The sequence below is a fragment of the Triturus cristatus genome, chromosome 8 (genome assembly GCF_964204655.1).
Source record: "Triturus cristatus chromosome 8, aTriCri1.1, whole genome shotgun sequence".
NCBI classification, from domain to species: Eukaryota; Metazoa; Chordata; class Amphibia; order Caudata; family Salamandridae; genus Triturus; species Triturus cristatus.
In genome coordinates, this window is record NC_140591.1 from 719,621,447 (window position 1) to 719,640,137 (window position 18,691).

At 43.6% G+C, this 18,691-nt stretch overlaps 1 protein-coding gene across 1 annotated transcript in view; it reads left to right on the forward strand.

The window, feature by feature from the left end:
- The window catches only part of ABCC4 (ATP binding cassette subfamily C member 4 (PEL blood group)), a 1,516,984-nt gene that overhangs the window by 430,979 nt on the left and 1,067,314 nt on the right, over window positions 1-18,691 (forward strand). Inside the window, exons 8-9 of the mRNA XM_085622127.1 lie at window positions 4,392-4,641; window positions 12,979-13,086. Coding sequence (XP_085478253.1) covers window positions 4,392-4,641; window positions 12,979-13,086 — 358 coding nt within the window. The remainder of the gene's footprint in view (window positions 1-4,391; window positions 4,642-12,978; window positions 13,087-18,691) is intronic.

Here is an 18,691-nt window from a genome sequence, read left to right on the forward strand (position 1 = left end):
CTCTCACTCCATCTTTTGGTTCTGGTAACTGAACCACTTTCGGAGTGAATAAGATGAGTTGATCAACAAGTGTGGAGTGAAGACTGTGAAGATGGAGTAGCAATTTACACTGATGGCATGCTCCTGTAAGTCCAAGACAGACAATGCTCAATAGCTAGGCTGATGAACCTGCTGCAGACTCAAGGCGAGTCCTCTGACCTCAGTGTGACATGGGAAAAACCCATATAGGTGTCTATCTTCGACTGTTATGATAAATCTCCAACCAATATCAAATTGTATCCCCAGCCACGCTGACCACATTGTGGTTGTGGTACCAAGCCTTCAGATGTCCTCCCTGGGTAAAAAGCTAACAAATCCAAATGGGAGAAAATCATTTTTGAAGAAATATACATTTCTTCATTTTTTTGTTGTTTCGAGGAGGTTTCACCTACCATTAACCCGAGCATTTTTTTTAAGGGGATTCCCCCCTGTCCTTCTCTTTCTTTATTATCCATATGCTTTGAACTCTCCAGCTTTACTCCTTTTTTGCTCTTACTACTTTACCCTACCCCCTTTAGACTTTCCCTCATCCTATATACCCTCCCCTGTTACCTTTCCCGTTTTACTCCCTCATATTACTTTCCCTCCCCTTCCCATTCCTTAATATCTATATGTCTTCTGCCTTCCAGCTTTACTCCTTTTTAAAATTTTACTTCTATTACTTCCCCCACCACTTCTACGCTTCCCTGTCCTATACCCTCTCCTCCTGCTACCTTTCGCCCTTTTACTTCCCTATCCCTTTCTTTAATGTCGATATATCTGGTACACTCCCGCTTTACTTCTTTTTTTAAACTTTTACCACTTTTCCCTGCCATATTTATATTTTCCCCATCTTACGCCCCTTCCTCCTGTTACCTTCTTCCTTTTACGCCCTTCTATTCCTATACCTCCACTTTCTTTAATAAAGTACATCTTTTACCCTTCCACTTTACACCTTTTTTTAAATGTTGTGTTTGTTGTTCCCCCACCCATCAATGTTTTGCCCCATCCTATGCAGCCTCTCCTCTTACTTTCTTATCTTACTCTTGGTGACATATGCCTTTTCCACAAAACACTATTTTTGTGAAAAAGGCATTTCGTCATTTTGGCATTATTTTAACATGCAGTTTTGTCCGCCTGATTTCATCACGCTGACCTTCGTTATGTACGAAAATCATTGGAATGACAGTATACCATACATGACACACCCAGCTCAAGTAGTAAACAGGGCCAATACAGATGATTTGTGGAGTGAACCAGGGGCACGGGCATATTTGTAGCAATGGGTATGATTGTCGCGAGGAGAGATATTGTACAATACTTGAGATCTACTAAAGAACTCTCCTTAACCATATATATTCGAAATACAAACTACTGTACCAAGGCAGAGGAGTTCACAAAGCCCATGGATGTTCACGAAAGCATGTGAAGGTCCGGGACCTATGCTTAGAACATTTTCAGAGGTATTTTTTTTTGTTCAATTGTATACCCATTATACACCATGATAACACCTTAAACTCGATGTCTTGCACCTTCATATGCATACACATTACAGTTTCCTTTGATAAAATTAATTAAAAGAGTTAAAACAAAAGAATAGGTATTGATTGATGGAGATATAGGTGTGGCCGCAAAATGAAGGGCAAATCAATACAGGTTGTTATAGCTTTGAACATCTGTCAGTAAGTGTATTACTCAACCGGTGCACTCGTAAAATGAAAAGCAATATGTGAATGTGTGTAGAAATGTGTGTACTTTGGATAAATATGTAATATACCTGATGTGCAGATCTAGTTTATGTTATACAGTTGATGGAGCTGGGTTTTCTATATATCAGTCTTCGGGTGTAACCATTAAATAACCCTGCCCCTGGTTGTATGGACCTTTGTTTCTCGACAAGGAAACGTGAAAAGGAGCAATCATCTACATTAAACACAACTTCATAAATAAGTAAAAGGCTTTAAGTACCGTCAATATTGAGAAAGATTTGTGTGAGTAAAAGTTTTATTTTACATTTTTTAACTTTTTGTTAGTTAGTTGATCAATGAGTATTAATCTCTCTAGTATCAGCATTGAAAGCTGATATAAACCAATAATTGATATTTTAATATAAGAGAAAATACATTATTGGTTACGATGGAGCAGCAATCTTATTTGATTTGTAGCAGAACATCATAATTACGTGTAGAGCGCACCTGCATATAATCTTGCAATTATATAAACGTGAGGTGTTAGAATTGTGAAATGTATTATTGTAATTAAGTGACATATTTTAGGTTAGTGACAAGTAGTATGGAGTATTAGCGTAGGAATTGAATGTAACTAGCAGAAAACATTAACAAGAATAACTTGTGTTGTGAAGTTGACACTACTCATATACTAAATGTGATTAACAATGTTATTTCAATAATTTGGTAAGACGTGCTAGTTGAAATGCTATGGAATTATTCAAATATGTAATGCCTAAAGTGATATGTTCTTTTGTTAGCTAAAGTCGTAGGCCCGAAATGCAAGTCCCTGACAAACTCTTGCTGTAGAAATAATGTTTTGAATTTCATATGCACTGTGGAATCTGTTCTTTCTCACGTTTGCATTGCGGTTGGGGAAGCATTCATTAGGCAAAAGTAATGTCCTTGTTTTAGTAGCTCGGCAAGGAGAAAAGAAGTTACAGTTACATGGTTTGGAGGTGATAAAGACGGAGATGGCTTCACACAGGAGAAGGCAGGGGAACCAAGGACAAATTATAGCGAGGGATGTGCATGGAGAACACTGTGGAAAAGTACTTCCATGACTGTTCCCATTGTGAACTATGTGCAGGCTGTGTATTATGGGAAAGCTACCTGTGGATAACAGATTGTTGGAATTAGGGATAATAGCCACTATTTCTCCCATTTGGAGAGGGAGCATCTCAGAACAAGCTCTTTCTCTTGTGATAGTGGGTTTATGCTACTTGACCCATTAATGGTGGAGAGGCTTCTTAGAAAGAATCCATGTACTGTCACCTTTCCTTTCATTTAAAATGCATATTTAGGGATGTCATCTTTGTGATAGAGAAGGGATTGATTTACTTCTCTCATTTATCAACTTGCGATGCAGGTAAATTTGGATTCATGATTCCTGATTCTCTGTATCCTACTTCTTGAATTAATAGTTTTGTTCATGCTGCACCGTTTAAACTGGATGTGTAGATTTAGCTTCATGCTTATTCCTTTGTATTTCTTTATTCTTGTGTTACAGTGTCTCTATATCCAGTTCTTTTTGGCTTTGTAATAAATCAACTATCCTTAAATAGTTGGCTGTGAATTATTATGTGTCCAGGAGAGTTACTGGCTAATTAAATGTGTATTAACGATTTTCTCACCTTCACACTTTCATTCTGCTTAAAAGAACCATCGGAGTGTGTCTCTAGAAAGGGCCTAGAACTAATGGGCCTCGCCCTTTCAGTTAAAATCACAATATTGTAATAATACACCAAGTGTGTTCCATAGAGGAAGTTACCTAATCTAAATTAAATTGGAATAAGGTAGAATAAGCTATCAGTTTAGGTATTCTCTGCTCTAAATCAGCAGACATCAAAGAAATAGGCTAAACAACCTCTTATGTAGAGAGATATAAGAAACTCGTAGATGGGTCCCTAGCCAGTGCTAGTGAGATAGCTCAAAGGAAAAAAACCCTGAGAGAAAAAGCTCAAAGGAAAGTCCTGCTCTGCTCTAGTATCATGCACAAATATAAACACAATATTTTAGGTGTCACATATTTCCTTTGGTCTCCTGCATCTGCCAATGGGATTTAAGTAAACTCCTGGGAATAAGCAAACTCCCTGTTTTTGATGTCCGTACAATGGCCAATAGACGTTAGTCCTTGAAAAACAAACTTAAAGCAGCACTTATTTACTACACTTGAAGGCTTATAACATTCAAAATTGATTACCCATTACTAAATTTGCATTTAATATATGTGTTATTTAAACACAGACTTTTATATATTTTTAATAAAAAGCGTTTTTGTTTTCAAATGAAATTTACTCCAGCGCAATAAAAACCGTAAAAAGAATGTAGCTCAAAATAAAATTAAAGAATGCAGCCACTGAAAAACGTAAATGCCAAACAGCAAGCAATGTCCGAAATTGTTTTTATTTCTACAAATGTCTTAAATTACTTTTACATTTTGAGTGCATGTGATTCAATACTGTGGTAAAAAGTAAATGCTTGCAACATATGTATGTTTTTTTTATTTGCACTGTACCCCCTCCCAGAGTAAAAAGTGCATTTTACAAGTGAGGGAAAAAAGCCTTTGTGTGCCAGCAAGTGTTGAACCTTACTGACTGATGCAATGAAAAATCTGTGATTCATCTTGTTTATTTTTAATTTTAGGAATGAAATTGCAAAGGTCCTTCGGAGCTCCTATCTACGTGCAATAAATGTGTCGTCTTTCTTTGTTTCAAGCAAAATTATTGTATTTGTGACATTCACTACTTACGTTTTACTGGGGAATACGATCTCCGCCAGTCGAGTATTTGTCGCAGTGTCTCTATATGGTGCAGTGAGACTGACGGTCACTCTGTTCTTCCCATCGGCTATTGAGAGGGTAGCAGAAGCAGTCATCAGTATTAGGAGAATTAAGGTACTGTGTGCTTTGTTAATATCAATTATATTATTGGGCTGGGGTATTCTTGTAGCCAAACAAATGTTATCAAAAATGTCCGCACTCTTATGTTGCATTCAATGTTTTAATGTCTGTTTTCTAAACCTGGTTCTCCCTGTCAGGTTTATACTCTAATCCATCAGTGATTAAAAAAATGTGTTTATAAAATAAAAAATCCTTGGTTCCATTTAGCACATTGTCCTGAGTTGGGCTTTTGTCTAAGAATCTTCCAGAAGTACACGTTTTCTTGTACAAACTTCCCAACGTTTTTTTCGAAATGTTTCCCAGTGTAGATTTTTTGTCTAGCACCTTGTTCAGAGTAGTGTAAAACATATGGTCCCTGCTGGAAGCTCAGACTACGATTGGGTTTGTAAATCCCACACCCAGTGAACAACAGGTAAGAGTGTTGCCTTGACAGATATTTGTATCCTCAACTTGTGTTTAAATGAGTCCCTTTCTAATGCTTGTTGAGTTTGAAGTAAGCAGTGACAAGACAGACATGGTTGTAATTACCACACGTCTTGGAACCTATGTTTGGCAGTTCATAACCCTTTCACAGCTGGTTGTTTATTGTGTGGCCTCAAGATTAATTAAATCAAAGCTCATTCACGTGAGGAGTGTTCAAACGTTGCCACTATCTGATGTTTTGTTAACTGGACTATTTGAAATGCTAAAATATGAAGAAGTTAAGCTAAGTACTGCTAAAGTAATCTTTTACACCTACTTTCCTGTCTACTTTTACTGCACTAACACTACAGATGGTCTGGTTTAGAAGGCAGTAAATATGAGTCAGCCAAAAGCAGTGGAATTACCTGGCATTCATCCAGTGGTATGTCCACCATATTTTGTATTCTGTCTACCAAGGTGGGGTGGTATCTCCTTCACAATTGATGCTAGCTCAGCCACCATATTTAGAGTGGTTGATCCACCACCAAATATGGTGGAGCTGTCTCTATGAAAGACTGTTACAGAATAGTGGAGTAACACTATCGACCCCATGCAGATGCCTCCGTTCTGGTGACCATAACCTTGCCCTTTTGGAGTATAGTCTCCCATGTCTATATTCCATAGATAAAACGTCAATGATAAAGGGTTGAGTATTTGTCCTAAGCCACTATTTAAAATCTTAACATACCCAGATTAGTGCTCTGGAACAGTTCTTTCAAAAAGTAGTCAGTCTAGTAGACGGATAAGGATGTGTGCCTGAGGATGGAACCTATATAAAATTGACCCCTGATATTCATTCTTAACACTTGCTTTCATTCTTGTTGTAAAGAAGAGCTTGAGCAGGGGCCATGAGGTGTGGTTATGAATTTGTCAAGTTGGCTGATTAGTGTTTCTCACCCTAGTTCCAGTATACCACTGCCAAGTGAAATTTATGTCGTTTTTGAAGGTGGTTGATAGCACAACCCTAATTACAGTGGCAACGGAGGGCTTCATGTAAAACTGTAGCAGAACAAACAAGAATCTTGAAGATGGTAATGACAGAGAGAGGAATGATGATTTAATCATAAGGGTACATTCTGAGCAGTTGTCTTTACGTGTTTCAGAAAGAAGTGGTTTGATGTAGAGCAGAGGCCTTCAGACTTATTCACACCCCTAGGCCCTGGGGCCACTGCACCTGCAGCACCAATGATGCCCACAGGCCAAGGTTGCGCCCTGTCACCCCTGATTTTCGCCCTTGCGATTGAACCCCTGGCTTTGATGTTACGTAGTGTGTTGGAGCAGTGGGGGATCCGTGTAGGGGGCAGCCTGCATGTTGTCTCCCTATACGTGGATGATGCACTAATTTATGTTCATGTTTGGTGCCAATTTTGATGGGCTTGCACACTGCCTTTGGCCCGGTGTCTGGGCTCCGGGTCAATGTCTGTATGTCGCTGTTATTTCCGCTTAGGAGCCTGATCAGAATGCCCCCAGCCCAATTGCCGAAGCTGGGCATCTGATGGCAAAACTGTAGGGTTTCGGTACCTAGGCATTAATATTGCCCACACCGAGGTTGCTTTTTAACGGCTGAATGCAGACAATCTCCTGGAAAGGCTGGAAGCCGCTATAGCTTTCAGGAATAGACTCCCTCTATTGGTGATAGGTAGGGCACTAATGGCAAAGATGGTCTTCCTTCCTCTGTGTCTTTATTTATTCCAACTGGTGTTGTTCACACTAAGGCTGCAATTCTTCTCCAAATTGGATAGTTTGCTTTTTACACTGGCATGGGCGGGGCGACACAGGAGAGTGGCGTTATCAGTCCTTAATCATGACCTGGAGGATGGGGGACTCACCCTCTCAGACTTACATGTTTAATATTAAGCTGCCACTCTACAGCATGCAACAAGATGGTTGCCCGACTCCGACAACTTGGAAAAGGGAATGTATACAGGAATGTTGGGCGGAAATACCCTGGTGCATCATTGCTATTCTTGAGGTGCCCCCTTTCCAAAGGAAAGTCGCTCCATCCACTGAGCAAAGAAAATCATTGGGGACTTCGTATAAAGTATTCTGTAACCCATTGATAAATTTGGGTAAAGTTACCATTTTGTACAGGGCCGCCCTACCCATCAGTGAAATGGGAAGACCCCGCCAGTGTTGAATGTCACAGACTTGCTGCAGAGGCAGATGCACCTTCATATGGTCAGCGTCTAAGATAACTCTGATGGGCAACAAACACTGGGAGGCTTGGAGCTGAGATTTTGTGAAATTGATTGAAAACTTCAGGTTCAAAAGGAGAAAAGCTGTGCTCTGGAGATGGTCTGCTACTAGCTAGGGTAAGCACGCCTTCAACAGCCAGATGTTAAGGAATGGGAAAACTTGCATGTTTGATCAGAGGCGATAAACAATGACTTCTGCTTTGACTTTTTTAAATATGCAAGCCTGTAGTGAGTCCAAAGGGCCTGAAGCAAACTTGTAATATGTAGGTCCCACTGCAACGCATAGATGCTTTAACTGGGACATAAAAGTATGCATCCTGGTAAATCTAATCTAAGGAGTCCAGGGCCAGAGGCACGAGAGCCAGTGAAAGCAGTTTGCAAAGAAAGGAATAGAGGTCCCAAAAACAATAACAGGAACTTCATCCTTTGACTATCTTCCCTTTGGGCCCAATATCTTTTTTGCTTGGAAGAGCCAGAACGTCCCTGCTGAAGAGCTGTGCATGAATGCCCAGCATTGTTGGGAAGATGAGTGGTATGGGGGAAGAAGCATACATTTATGATCTGTAGTACACAGTGATAGGAGGTAATGGATCACTATCTGTAATTCAAGTGAGACTTAAGATTCGCCAAATGGCAACTTGTGCATACACTCGTGGAATTTAATGAGGTTTTACAGCTGGGATGCGAGAGAGACGAAAGCAGAAGCATGTTGCTGCAGAGCAACATCTGATATCCCCGTATCCACTGAAGCCTTAAAAACATCTGTTGGATAAGATGGGATGGCTGACTTTGTCAAAAAGGACAGGCTGCTGCAGAAACCCCAGAACTTCTGATATCGCTAGTGAAATTGCTGGTGTGAAAAATCCCAGAAATTGTGTCATGGCCCTGCGCAGTCCAAAATGGCAATCCCCGTCTTAGCATGAGCTTCAGGTTTGCTTGACATCACCTGAGAACCTAGTGGAGTGCAACTATCCATGGCGACGGATGGCCACAACTGTGCTCAAGGACCTAGCCACAAAACTGGCTCTGTCCAAACCAGCATGTAACATTTGTTTGGCCGCATATTGCCTATCTTTATCCAGATATGCAGACGCTCTTGCAGACTAACAGTAACCTGTTGTGCCATCTCCCACAGAAAATGGGAGTAGCGTGCCGAAAGGCATATCGCATGAGAACTGTGCATGAATAAACTCCACAAAGAGAAGTCCTTTTTCCTCCAAGCATTAATGCTGTTGGACTTCCAGTCTGAGGATGTTGGGGGGGAAAGAAATGGGGTCCCTTTGGTGCAAGAAGTCTGAGCCACCAAACTCTCTAATATGAGATGATAGATCAATAACTTGGGAATTAACAGAGCCGGTCTAGGATACTATGTGATTCGGTAACTCATTCTAAGGGTCAATTAAGGGATTCTCCTGTGCTAGCATTGCACCCACAGTAGGGTAGATATGATACATATTCTATAGACCTACCACATAATTTGAACATACTGGGAACCAGAATGGAAAATGCTTTTAAATTCCACCAACCTTAGCATTAAACCTTTGCTAGACCTAGCTCTTATGCACGTCAACCAGCAGGTGGACAATATCACAACTCACCAGAAGCGATGGCTAGACCCCTCATTGACCGTTTTCAAGCCATGCATTCTGACACACTGGAAGTTAATGTCTACTACATTGCAGTGCACTTGCAAGATGCAGTACACTGGCTGGATCCAGAGGACAATTGGAAGAAATGACTACTAAGGGGCTCCTGTGAAGTGGAGTTGCTCCCCATGTTGCTGATGAAGGGTGGCAAAGATGCCAATGGTGAGGCAGATGTGTTGACTGTGGGAACAAGCAGTAAAAAGGGTGATGAAGAGAGTGCCATACGCGTCAGACATGCCCATTTGGGTGCTCCAGCCATTTGTGAAAATGGCTCCCGACAAGGCCATGGAGAAGTGGAAGAGGGGAGGCTGTAGCACCCTGGGGCACCTGTACACAGATGGACGATTCATCACAAGACAGGAGGCGACGGAGATCTTTAGGCAGGTACAGGGACAATACCTCCAGTATGCGAAAATCTCAGCCACGGTGCGAAATTTATTGTCCAGTTTCCTGGAAGGGCCAACTCTTTCACAGGCTCTAGGATTATTCATAGCACTAGCATGGGGTAGAAGGCTGGTTTCCCACCTGTATAGGGTACTACATAACGATCATCCTGAGCATCTATAAAAAATACAAGAGAGATGGGCTGAAGCAATACCTGAACCACTTACGGAGGCAGACTAGGACAAGGTCCTTACATGAGAGAAGACGGTTTCCTCCAAGGCGAGGTTCAAGCTGTTTCAATGCAACTACAACCACCAGGGAGGCAGACTAGGACAAGGTCCTTACATGAGAGAAGACACTTTTCCTCCAAGGCGAGGTTCAAGCTGATTCAATGCAACTACAACCACCAGGCATACCTTGACCCCAAAATACTAAATATTATGTATACTGCTAGGGAGGTGAATTGTTCGTGTTGGGCGGAAGGGGAATCAGGCTGCATACACATCGCTTGGTCCTGTAGATCCCTTGGTCCTTATTGGCAGGAAATAGTGGATAGGCTTAATGGGGCTACGGGGTGGAACATACAGCTTGACATCAGGGTGGTGTTGCTGGGATTACTCCTGCACCTGAAGGGGAAGAGACTGAGTAGGAGGTTTCTACTCTTGGGGCTCGTATTGGCCAAACGAGGGGCCATCATAGGGTGGATGGCACTTAATCCTACCAGTATAGGAGAGTGTCTATAAACCATGTCAATGCTATGCCTCTCATTGTCAAACTACTGTTTTTCTTCTGTGCAAACTCTTTCTGTGCCACTCAACCATACTCACGTCCACTTTAATTGGCACCCAACTGCTCTCTCTTTCCTGTTACAAACTTCAGTGACCAGCAACTATCACTGTCACTCCACTGGCTCTAGGCATGATCCTAATAGGGATCCAGTGTAGTGCTGTATTTAGTAGTGGGTTAGAAAATGACTGTGAACCAGGTGTAAAACGTGGGACTAGAGGTAGGGGTTAAGATCGCAACACAGGTTGAGCAAGTGTGCAAGCTCCCTCCATACTGACATGCACTATTCAATCAATCAATCAATCAATCAAATACTTTATTCGACAACTTAATGTCATAAAAGTGAACAATTCGATCAATCATACATTACAGTTAAAAATTAAAAAGTACAAGATATCGACTGCCAACTCAAAGTAAGTCACTAAAAAGGCTTAGGATAAAAGTTCAAGATAAAAACATACAGATAATATTAGGGTGCAAAACTACAAATGTCTTTTCCTGTATTTCGTCTTATGGGGTTAGAGCTTTTCTGGTCATCTAAAACAAGAGTCATATAAAGTGCAAAGTGCGAGTATATTGGAATACAAAATTTCGAGTTTCCTTCCCCATGATACATCACAGCAAAAAAACTTTTTTAAAGTGCATAGTGCATAGTGCACAGCGCGTGCGAAATAAAGTGCAAGCATTTCATTCGATACAATCATAGGGAGTACCATGGGTAACACTGCGTACAAAAAGAACATCAAAAGAAAGTGCTATGTGCAAATAGGACAGACTCATAAGTTTGGGGTGATCTGCTAGTGACTTAACACATTATTGCATTTCTAAAAACGATCCTTCAAGCAAACTTACATTTTAATACACAGAGCTATATTTACATTATGTCATTTAAAAATCTAGACAATGATCAGATGTCAGGAGTCTGTTTTTCTTGCACCGCATAGCAGCAACCAGAAAACATGCAATATTAAAAATATCCCATGGTGTACTTAATGACTGAAGATAGAGTAATGCTGGTCTAACCTGCAAAAAACCCTTTCCTTTCAGAATTGGGGTTATATACTTATTACCAATATTGGTATAGAAAGGACAAAACATCATTAAATGAAGGATATTCTGGGTAGAAAAGTTGTCACACTTACAGGGGATCGCATACTCAGGATTACACCACTCCTGGAAATCACCCAGTAAAAAAGGAACTAAGTTAAAGCGAAACCTGGTTAAAAGCCAACGATGGTAGGGATTATTTACCGTTACCAGATAGGGTTCATTACAGATATTCGTTTTAGTTAGAAAATGAGCCCTAACGAAAGGTTTCTGCAGCTCTAATTCCTCCCGTTCTGCAGACAACAAATTCTTAAAATTGCATTTCACCCACAGAACATCCTCCTTCCGTATCTTTTATGGGGCTTCGAATAGCTCAGGCCGCCCCAATTTGGTTAAGCCACTTTTCACATAAGACAGCCACTTGATTTTATTGGAGTTGTCTAGCTGGACACAGTCACTTAGGATCTTATGGTTCAAAGTCAGTTCTGGATTTAACCACATTTTGAGCCAGCAAAGCAACGGAGCTATGCTCAAAATGTCTGAGATGTAACCAATCCCGAGTCCTGATGTATAGAAAAGACTGGCGTAGATTGTGGGACTGATAAAAGGCTACGTAAAAATTTATTTTCGGCTATTTGGATGCCTGGCTGTTCTTTGAAGCCCCATACAGAGGAACCATAGGTCGCAATCGTTACGCACTTTGCGCTATATATTTTCAATATACACTTAATTGGTCTAGCCCCCAAACGTTTAGCAATTACTTTCTCAGTAAGGAGGTACTGGGACACCTACTACATGCTATTCAAATATAAAGGGATCACACAACGCACCTCTACCCTTATCCGCTACCCCGAGACATTTGCAGAACTTTTACTATGTATTTCTGTCCTGACTTAAATCATGTACCAGTTCACTCGTACTAAACCCCATGATTGACACAATGCAGGTTTAATCAGTCGTGTAGCAGGAGTTTGTAATGTTTTGCAGTACTGAGACCTAAGTTGAGTACAAACAGTTCAACTCGGTGCACCATTATTGCTGTGTTCTGCATTCTACAGAACTCTAACAGTAAACCTCTATTCCTGACTGGCAAAAGTATACCAGTACTAAGGCATTCATACTTCTCACAAGATATCGCTAGCCTGAACAGAAATGTACAATATGAACTCCTTGCTGAAACCCTAACAGCACTCTGAAATGTACATTTCACTTCCACTGGGCATATGGAGCACTGGGGCTAGCTAGACTACAGCTCCAGTTTCATGCTGTTTAGTGCTTGGTGGTGTGGCTGGGCAGCTATTTTTGGGCTGTTCTAGGGAGCAGGGCTGTCTGGCTCAGCTGACCTGCTGTTTCCTTTTCAGTTTGTTCCACGAGGGCACGATTATTGTATTGCCCATGTTTAGTGCCTGCCACATCCTCCAAGCCATCCAATCCAACATTCTTTATCTTTGTCTTGGAAGGGGTATGTCTAAATTGATGGTATGTTCAAATGATAGAATGTCTCTATTGATAGTTGTTTTTATGTCGAAAGGAGTTAATTATTTCTTGTGTGCATTGAGTTGAAACCAATGGCAGACTGTTTCTGCACAAAAGGGGAGAAATGCTTAAAAACAAAACGCCCATGAACAGTAAGAGGTACATTAGTTGTCAATACACTGCCTACCATACATGAATTATTTTATATTATTATGATAACTTTACTAATATGCCACATAACTGTATACATTTCGTAAAGGATCTTTATTGAGACATGTCTTTTAGATGTGTTTTTCGATGGACTGAGAATGCTACGTTTTGTTTTTTAATTACAGAACTTCTTATTGCTGGACGAGGTCTCAAAATCTAAGGAGGACTGGCAAAACGAAAAGGAGGAGGCCCCTTTGGTTCTTATGCAGGACGTAACATGTTATTGGGACAAGGTAAAAAGAGAAAAATAGCATAACGTTCAACCTTATTTCTAATCCACATAGGCTGCTAATGTCATTTGTTGTGCCAAACCTGTAGATTATTGTGGTTGAATACTTTTTTATTCATCTTTTTTGTATATCACTGGCTGCTCAGCTAAGGCTTCTTCAGAGTACAAAGTTTCAGAAAATGTTAGGGTGAGTGAAGGGGTAAACACAGCGATAGTAGGACAAAACCACCTTTAAATTCTTCTTGGACATGATACAATTTGAGCTTTTTCTTAGTTCTGTGATGCAGTTACTGTTCACGATGAAGTTGTAAATCTACACTTGCAGTTTCACTACCTTGCATAGATGCAGATTCCTGATTTTAGGGATGCATCTGGAAAACTACAGCTGCCTCAGTTTTCCAGGCTTACTTTATGAAAGGTTTTGTGAACTCCTGGCTACGCCTTTCTGTTGGCCTTTCCAGTGGCACAATTATAGTTGGTGTACAATTACTCCCTCTGAATGCCAGAAACTTTGTGCACAGTTTTCTTTCTTCCATTTTGTCATAATATTTTTCTTGTAGAATTGTACCTTCCCATACACCTCTTTGAGATTTTAGGGTGCTCCGATCCCCATCCAACCTTAGGAAGAGATTTACTACTCTCCTACACAGAAACAAAGATATGGAGCCAGAGAAGAGGTAGTAGATACCATTAGACTTGAAGTTTGTGGGTGATAATAATGTATGGTGGATAACCACGCTTAGTTGATGGGATTTTAACAAGTTGCACCAGACTATTTCCGCCAGAAGGATTGCAGAGCAAATTGTTATTGTTTGCACATAAAGGCCAAATGGACATAGTCAAAACCAAAGAAAGATTATGTTTACAATTCTGGTGGCATGGTATAAATATTGAGGTGGAACAAGTTGTAAGAGACTGTTTACAGTATCACATCAGTGACCGGACAGGTTTTGTGAGTACAACTTAACTATGCAGAATGTCACTCTCCCACCGTTCTTTTTGAGCAGTCCAGGGGAACCTACAATAAATTAGCAAAAGTGGAAGAAAATCTTTACAAACTATCCAAGAGTATGTGGCACAAATATAAGTGCAGAATGTAGTTATTCACTTTTATTACACTGCCAAGGTGGGAAAGGATATGACATTTTGGAAACGCTTCCAGAATTGAGTGCCGCCGATCAAAGATCTTTAAATGAATATGAGATTTACAGTCTTAAACTAGATCATTATTGTCTGCCAAAGATCAGCATGATTATGGAACGATATTATTTTGTTATGAGATAGCAAGATAAAGATGAATTAGTGGAGGATTTTGTGATGAGTCTCAGGAAACTAGCCTCAAGTTGCAAATCTGGTGAATTGAATGAAGAATAAGTCATCAATTTTTTTTTTTTTTTTTTTTTTTTGGAAAACCTTTATTACAGTTTCAGAGACATACAAATATGGGCCTACAACCAACAGGCCGGCCGCTAACGCACAGTGTAAACCTAGGCACATCTTTACATTCACATCGATGAAGCAAAAAAGAGCTACTGGGGTGCTAATCAACTCCGCCGGCCGCAGCCGTAGTCCATAAACAAGCAAAGAAAGGTTTCATATTTTGAAAAAACGAAAAACATCACACACACAAGGCAGAGGGGGTTAATGGCAATAACATGTGCTCCCCGCATCGAAGGAGTAAACAAACCCAAGGAGACAGAGGGGGGGGGGGCAGGCAAAAGAAACCAAATTCGCATGTCGCAGGAGCGTATAGGAATGCGCGGGTTAGGGAGACAGAGCAGCATCCATCTCACGCGTCTGGGGCGGGGCGCAAATACCTCCACGATAGGAGTTCCAGGGACCCCACACCTTAATCCACTTCCCAGGCTTGCCTCTCGCCACATAAACCGTTTTCTCTCTGAACATACACCAGTCCATGTGTTCCTTCCACACTGAGACCGTTGGTGGCCTCTGGGAGCCCCACAGTTGTGCAATGTCACGCTTCGCTACCATATAGCCCAGAGTCACCCACTGCGTCTGCATCACATTGTAATCAGTCGGCTCCCAGACATTCAGCAAACATCTCCGGCAACAAGGCAACATGCGTGACTTCTTCTAACACCGCATGCACTCTACACCAAAACCGAGTCACTTCCGGACATTCCCACAGGATATGGAGGAAAGTCCCCAGTAGTCCACAGCCTCGCTTACACAGACCATCCACCGAGTACCCCATACGCATCAAACCAGGCCCCGTGACGTACACTCTGTGAAGTATCTTAAGCTGGACGAAACGCAAATGGGCCGGGATAGCCACCTCTTACACCCAATCCTCGTCGTCAAGTTCCAAGCCGTCGGCAGTCCATGTCTCTCGCAATGAGGTCAGCAAACCCATTCGATCATTGATACGCTTCTTATAAATCAGCGAAATGGTGCTATCCGGCACATAGCCGTCCAATACTCTGTCTTCCAACGGGGAATACTCTGGAATAGCCGCCACGTCCGGGAACACGGAACACAAGGCATGGTGAACCTGAGCATACCGAAAGTATTCCCTATCGTTCAACTGATATTCAGTTTTCAGCATGTCGAACGTCTTAAATTTCCCTTTCGTCCAGAGATCCCCTACCTTGCTGATACCAATCATATCCCATTTCTCAAAGCCTTTCGTAGTACACAGATAACCCAAACGCTGGGAAGCGTACAATGGCGTTGCCCGAGTCAAGCGATCCCTCCACCCCATCGCCGCATTTGCTGCATGCCACACCTGCACCGCGACCCGCGTCGGGCCAGTCAACCGCGCATCAAGGGACCCCGAGTATAGTGCTCGATTATAATCCCCGCTTGGCAATAACAATTTGTCCATCTCAAAAGCCGGGTTCAAAGCAGGCCCATACATCCCGTGATTGATAGCAGCCAACTGGGAGGCCCAATAATATCGTTTAATGTCAGGGAGAGCGACCCCCCCATCATACCACGGTAGGGTTAGTTTAGCGAGAGCAATCCGCGGCCGCCCATCCCAGAACAATCGACGCTGAAGACACTCCACCTCCCGAAAATAGCGGGCCGGCACTACGTCCATAGTGTTCTGCAGGGCGTACAAAAAGCGCGGCAGCGACATCATTTTGAACAACGCCGCCCGGCCGAGCGGCGAGAGCGGCAGCCGCCGCCAACCCGCCACATCCGCCCTGAGGCGCTGAAGGGGGGGGAGAAGATTCCGTTCATACCGGGCCACCGGGTCCAGGGTTATAAAGATTCCCAGATACGTGAACCCCGACTGCGCAACCTGGATAGGGCACCCCCGCGGAAGGGGGGGGGCCTCCCCGGAGAGAACGTACACACAAGACTTAGCCCAGTTAATGACCAATCCGGAGTTGCGACCAAAGGAGCTCAACACATCTACCAATACAATAAGCGATTTGCGCGGAGATGCAAGATACAAGAGGATATCGTCCGCATATAGGGAGACACGATCCTCGTATTCCGGCGTCCATCGAAGGCCACGCATCGAGGGGTGCCACCGCAGCCACTCCGCAAGGGGCTCCAAACAAAGCGCAAAGAGAAGAGGCGACAGCGGACATCCCTGTCGGGTGCCCCTACCCAAAACAAAGGGAGCCGACACCCGTCCGTTGACCACCACCTGTGCCAGTGGGTTATCATAAAGCAATTTCACCCAACCGATAAACCCCGGGCCAAACCCAAACTTCGCCAATGCTGCCCAAATATACGGCCATTCCAAGGTGTCAAACGCCATGGTAGCGTCCAGGGACGCCAAAATGGCCGGCTCACGGATGAATGGCGCTCTAGCGAGGACGCCATGCAGTCGCCGCAGGTTCAAAGCGGTATTGCGATGGGGTATAAAACCGGATTGATCTTGATGAATCAGGTCGCCCACAACCCGGATCAGGCGATTGGCCAGTACCTTGGCAAGGATTTTGGGCTCCGCGTTTAACAAAGAGATAGGCCTGTAAGAAGTACACCGATCCCGCGGCTTCCTTTCCTTATGGATAACAACAGTAGTAGCAAGACGTTGGTCAGGGGGGAGGGAACCCGCCGCCTGAGCCTCAAGGAACATGTCCCGGAGATACGGCGCAATCTTATCTGGGCGCAACTTATATAATTCGATGGGAAGGCCATTAGGACCCATGGTCTTACCAGAGGCAATAGAGCGAATGGCCAAAGCAATCTCATCCGGCGACGGGGCCGCATCCATCAATAATTTATCCTCATCAGATAGAGATGGCAGAGCAATGTCTCGAAGCAGTAGTCGAGAGTCTTCCTCCGATCGCTCTGAGACCGGAGAGTAAACCCCGTGAAAATACTCCGCAAAGCAATCAACAATATCACCGGGGTCCGTCACACGCACACCATCCACCCTCTCAACATCCGGCACCACTCGACTCGCTCTCTCCCTCTTATCCAACCAGGCAATCAACTTCCCGGCCTTATCACCCATATCGTACAAACGCCCCTGTTGCTCCCTGCTCATACTCCTAGCAGATTCGGTAACCAGCGCCTTGTAGTCGGCCTGTTTAAGCGCCAACACATGCAGTCTGTCATCCGTAACACCTTGCTCCAAATCAATCTCCAACTCGGTGATCTCATTTTCTAGCCGAACAACCTCCTGCGCCTCGCATTTTTTGGTATGGGAAATGAGAGACAGAGCCTGGCCCCGGAGCACCGTCTTAAAGGCCTCCCAAAGGGAGATGGCGGAAGACACCGACCCCACGTTGTCATTAAAATAGTGTTCCAGGGACTTAACCAGGTCTGCACGGATCGTGGGGTTTCGTAGGTACCAGGGGTTGATCGGCGCCACCCTCCCCTCCGCCCCCAAGGCGATATCTAGGTGTAGCAAAAGAGGGGAGTGATCAGATATACCGCGTGCCAAGTGTCGCACTTCCCCGATCATCCCAGCTTGGGCCGCAGGCACTAGCATATAGTCAAGCCTCGAAAGACTACCGTGGGCCCCAGAGTGGAAGGTATATTGCGCCTGTCCAGGGTGTTTCAACCGCCAGCAGTCTATCAGTCCCAGGGTATCCAGAAAGCCCCCCAGCCAATTCTGGGCCCGAGGGAGGTCCCTAGGGGGGTGTCGATCCTCAACTCCGGAAACCACCGCGTTAAAATCCCCCCCAAGACCAAAACCCCCCCCGGAAGCCCAAGTAGCAGGCGCCCCAAATCAGCAAAGGTGGCCGTCTGCAGGCCCGGCGGCACGTAAACCGTGACCAGCGAAATCAGCTTACCCTCCCACCTCCCCACCAGCGCAGTGTACCGCCCTCTGTCGTCGTGGAGCACTTCATCCACCACCAACGGGAGAGAGGTCTTGACTAAAATGCCCACTCCCCTCGAGCCAGAGGTGAAACCAGAATGGGCCAGAAGGCGATATCCACGTCTGTTCATGGCATGGAAAGAGTTCCCTATGAGGTGCGTTTCCTGCAGAAACACAATGTCAGGCGAAATACGTTTCAAGAACTGCAGGACTACACCCCGCTTTATCCTGTCCCCCAGTCCGTTCACATTCCATGAAAGAAGTCTCAACCCCTTACCCCCCATCCCTCCCAGCACAAACTATCCCCCTCCCGGAGAGCACAATCATAATAGCACAACAAAAAACATTTCCCCGCCTTGTGAAA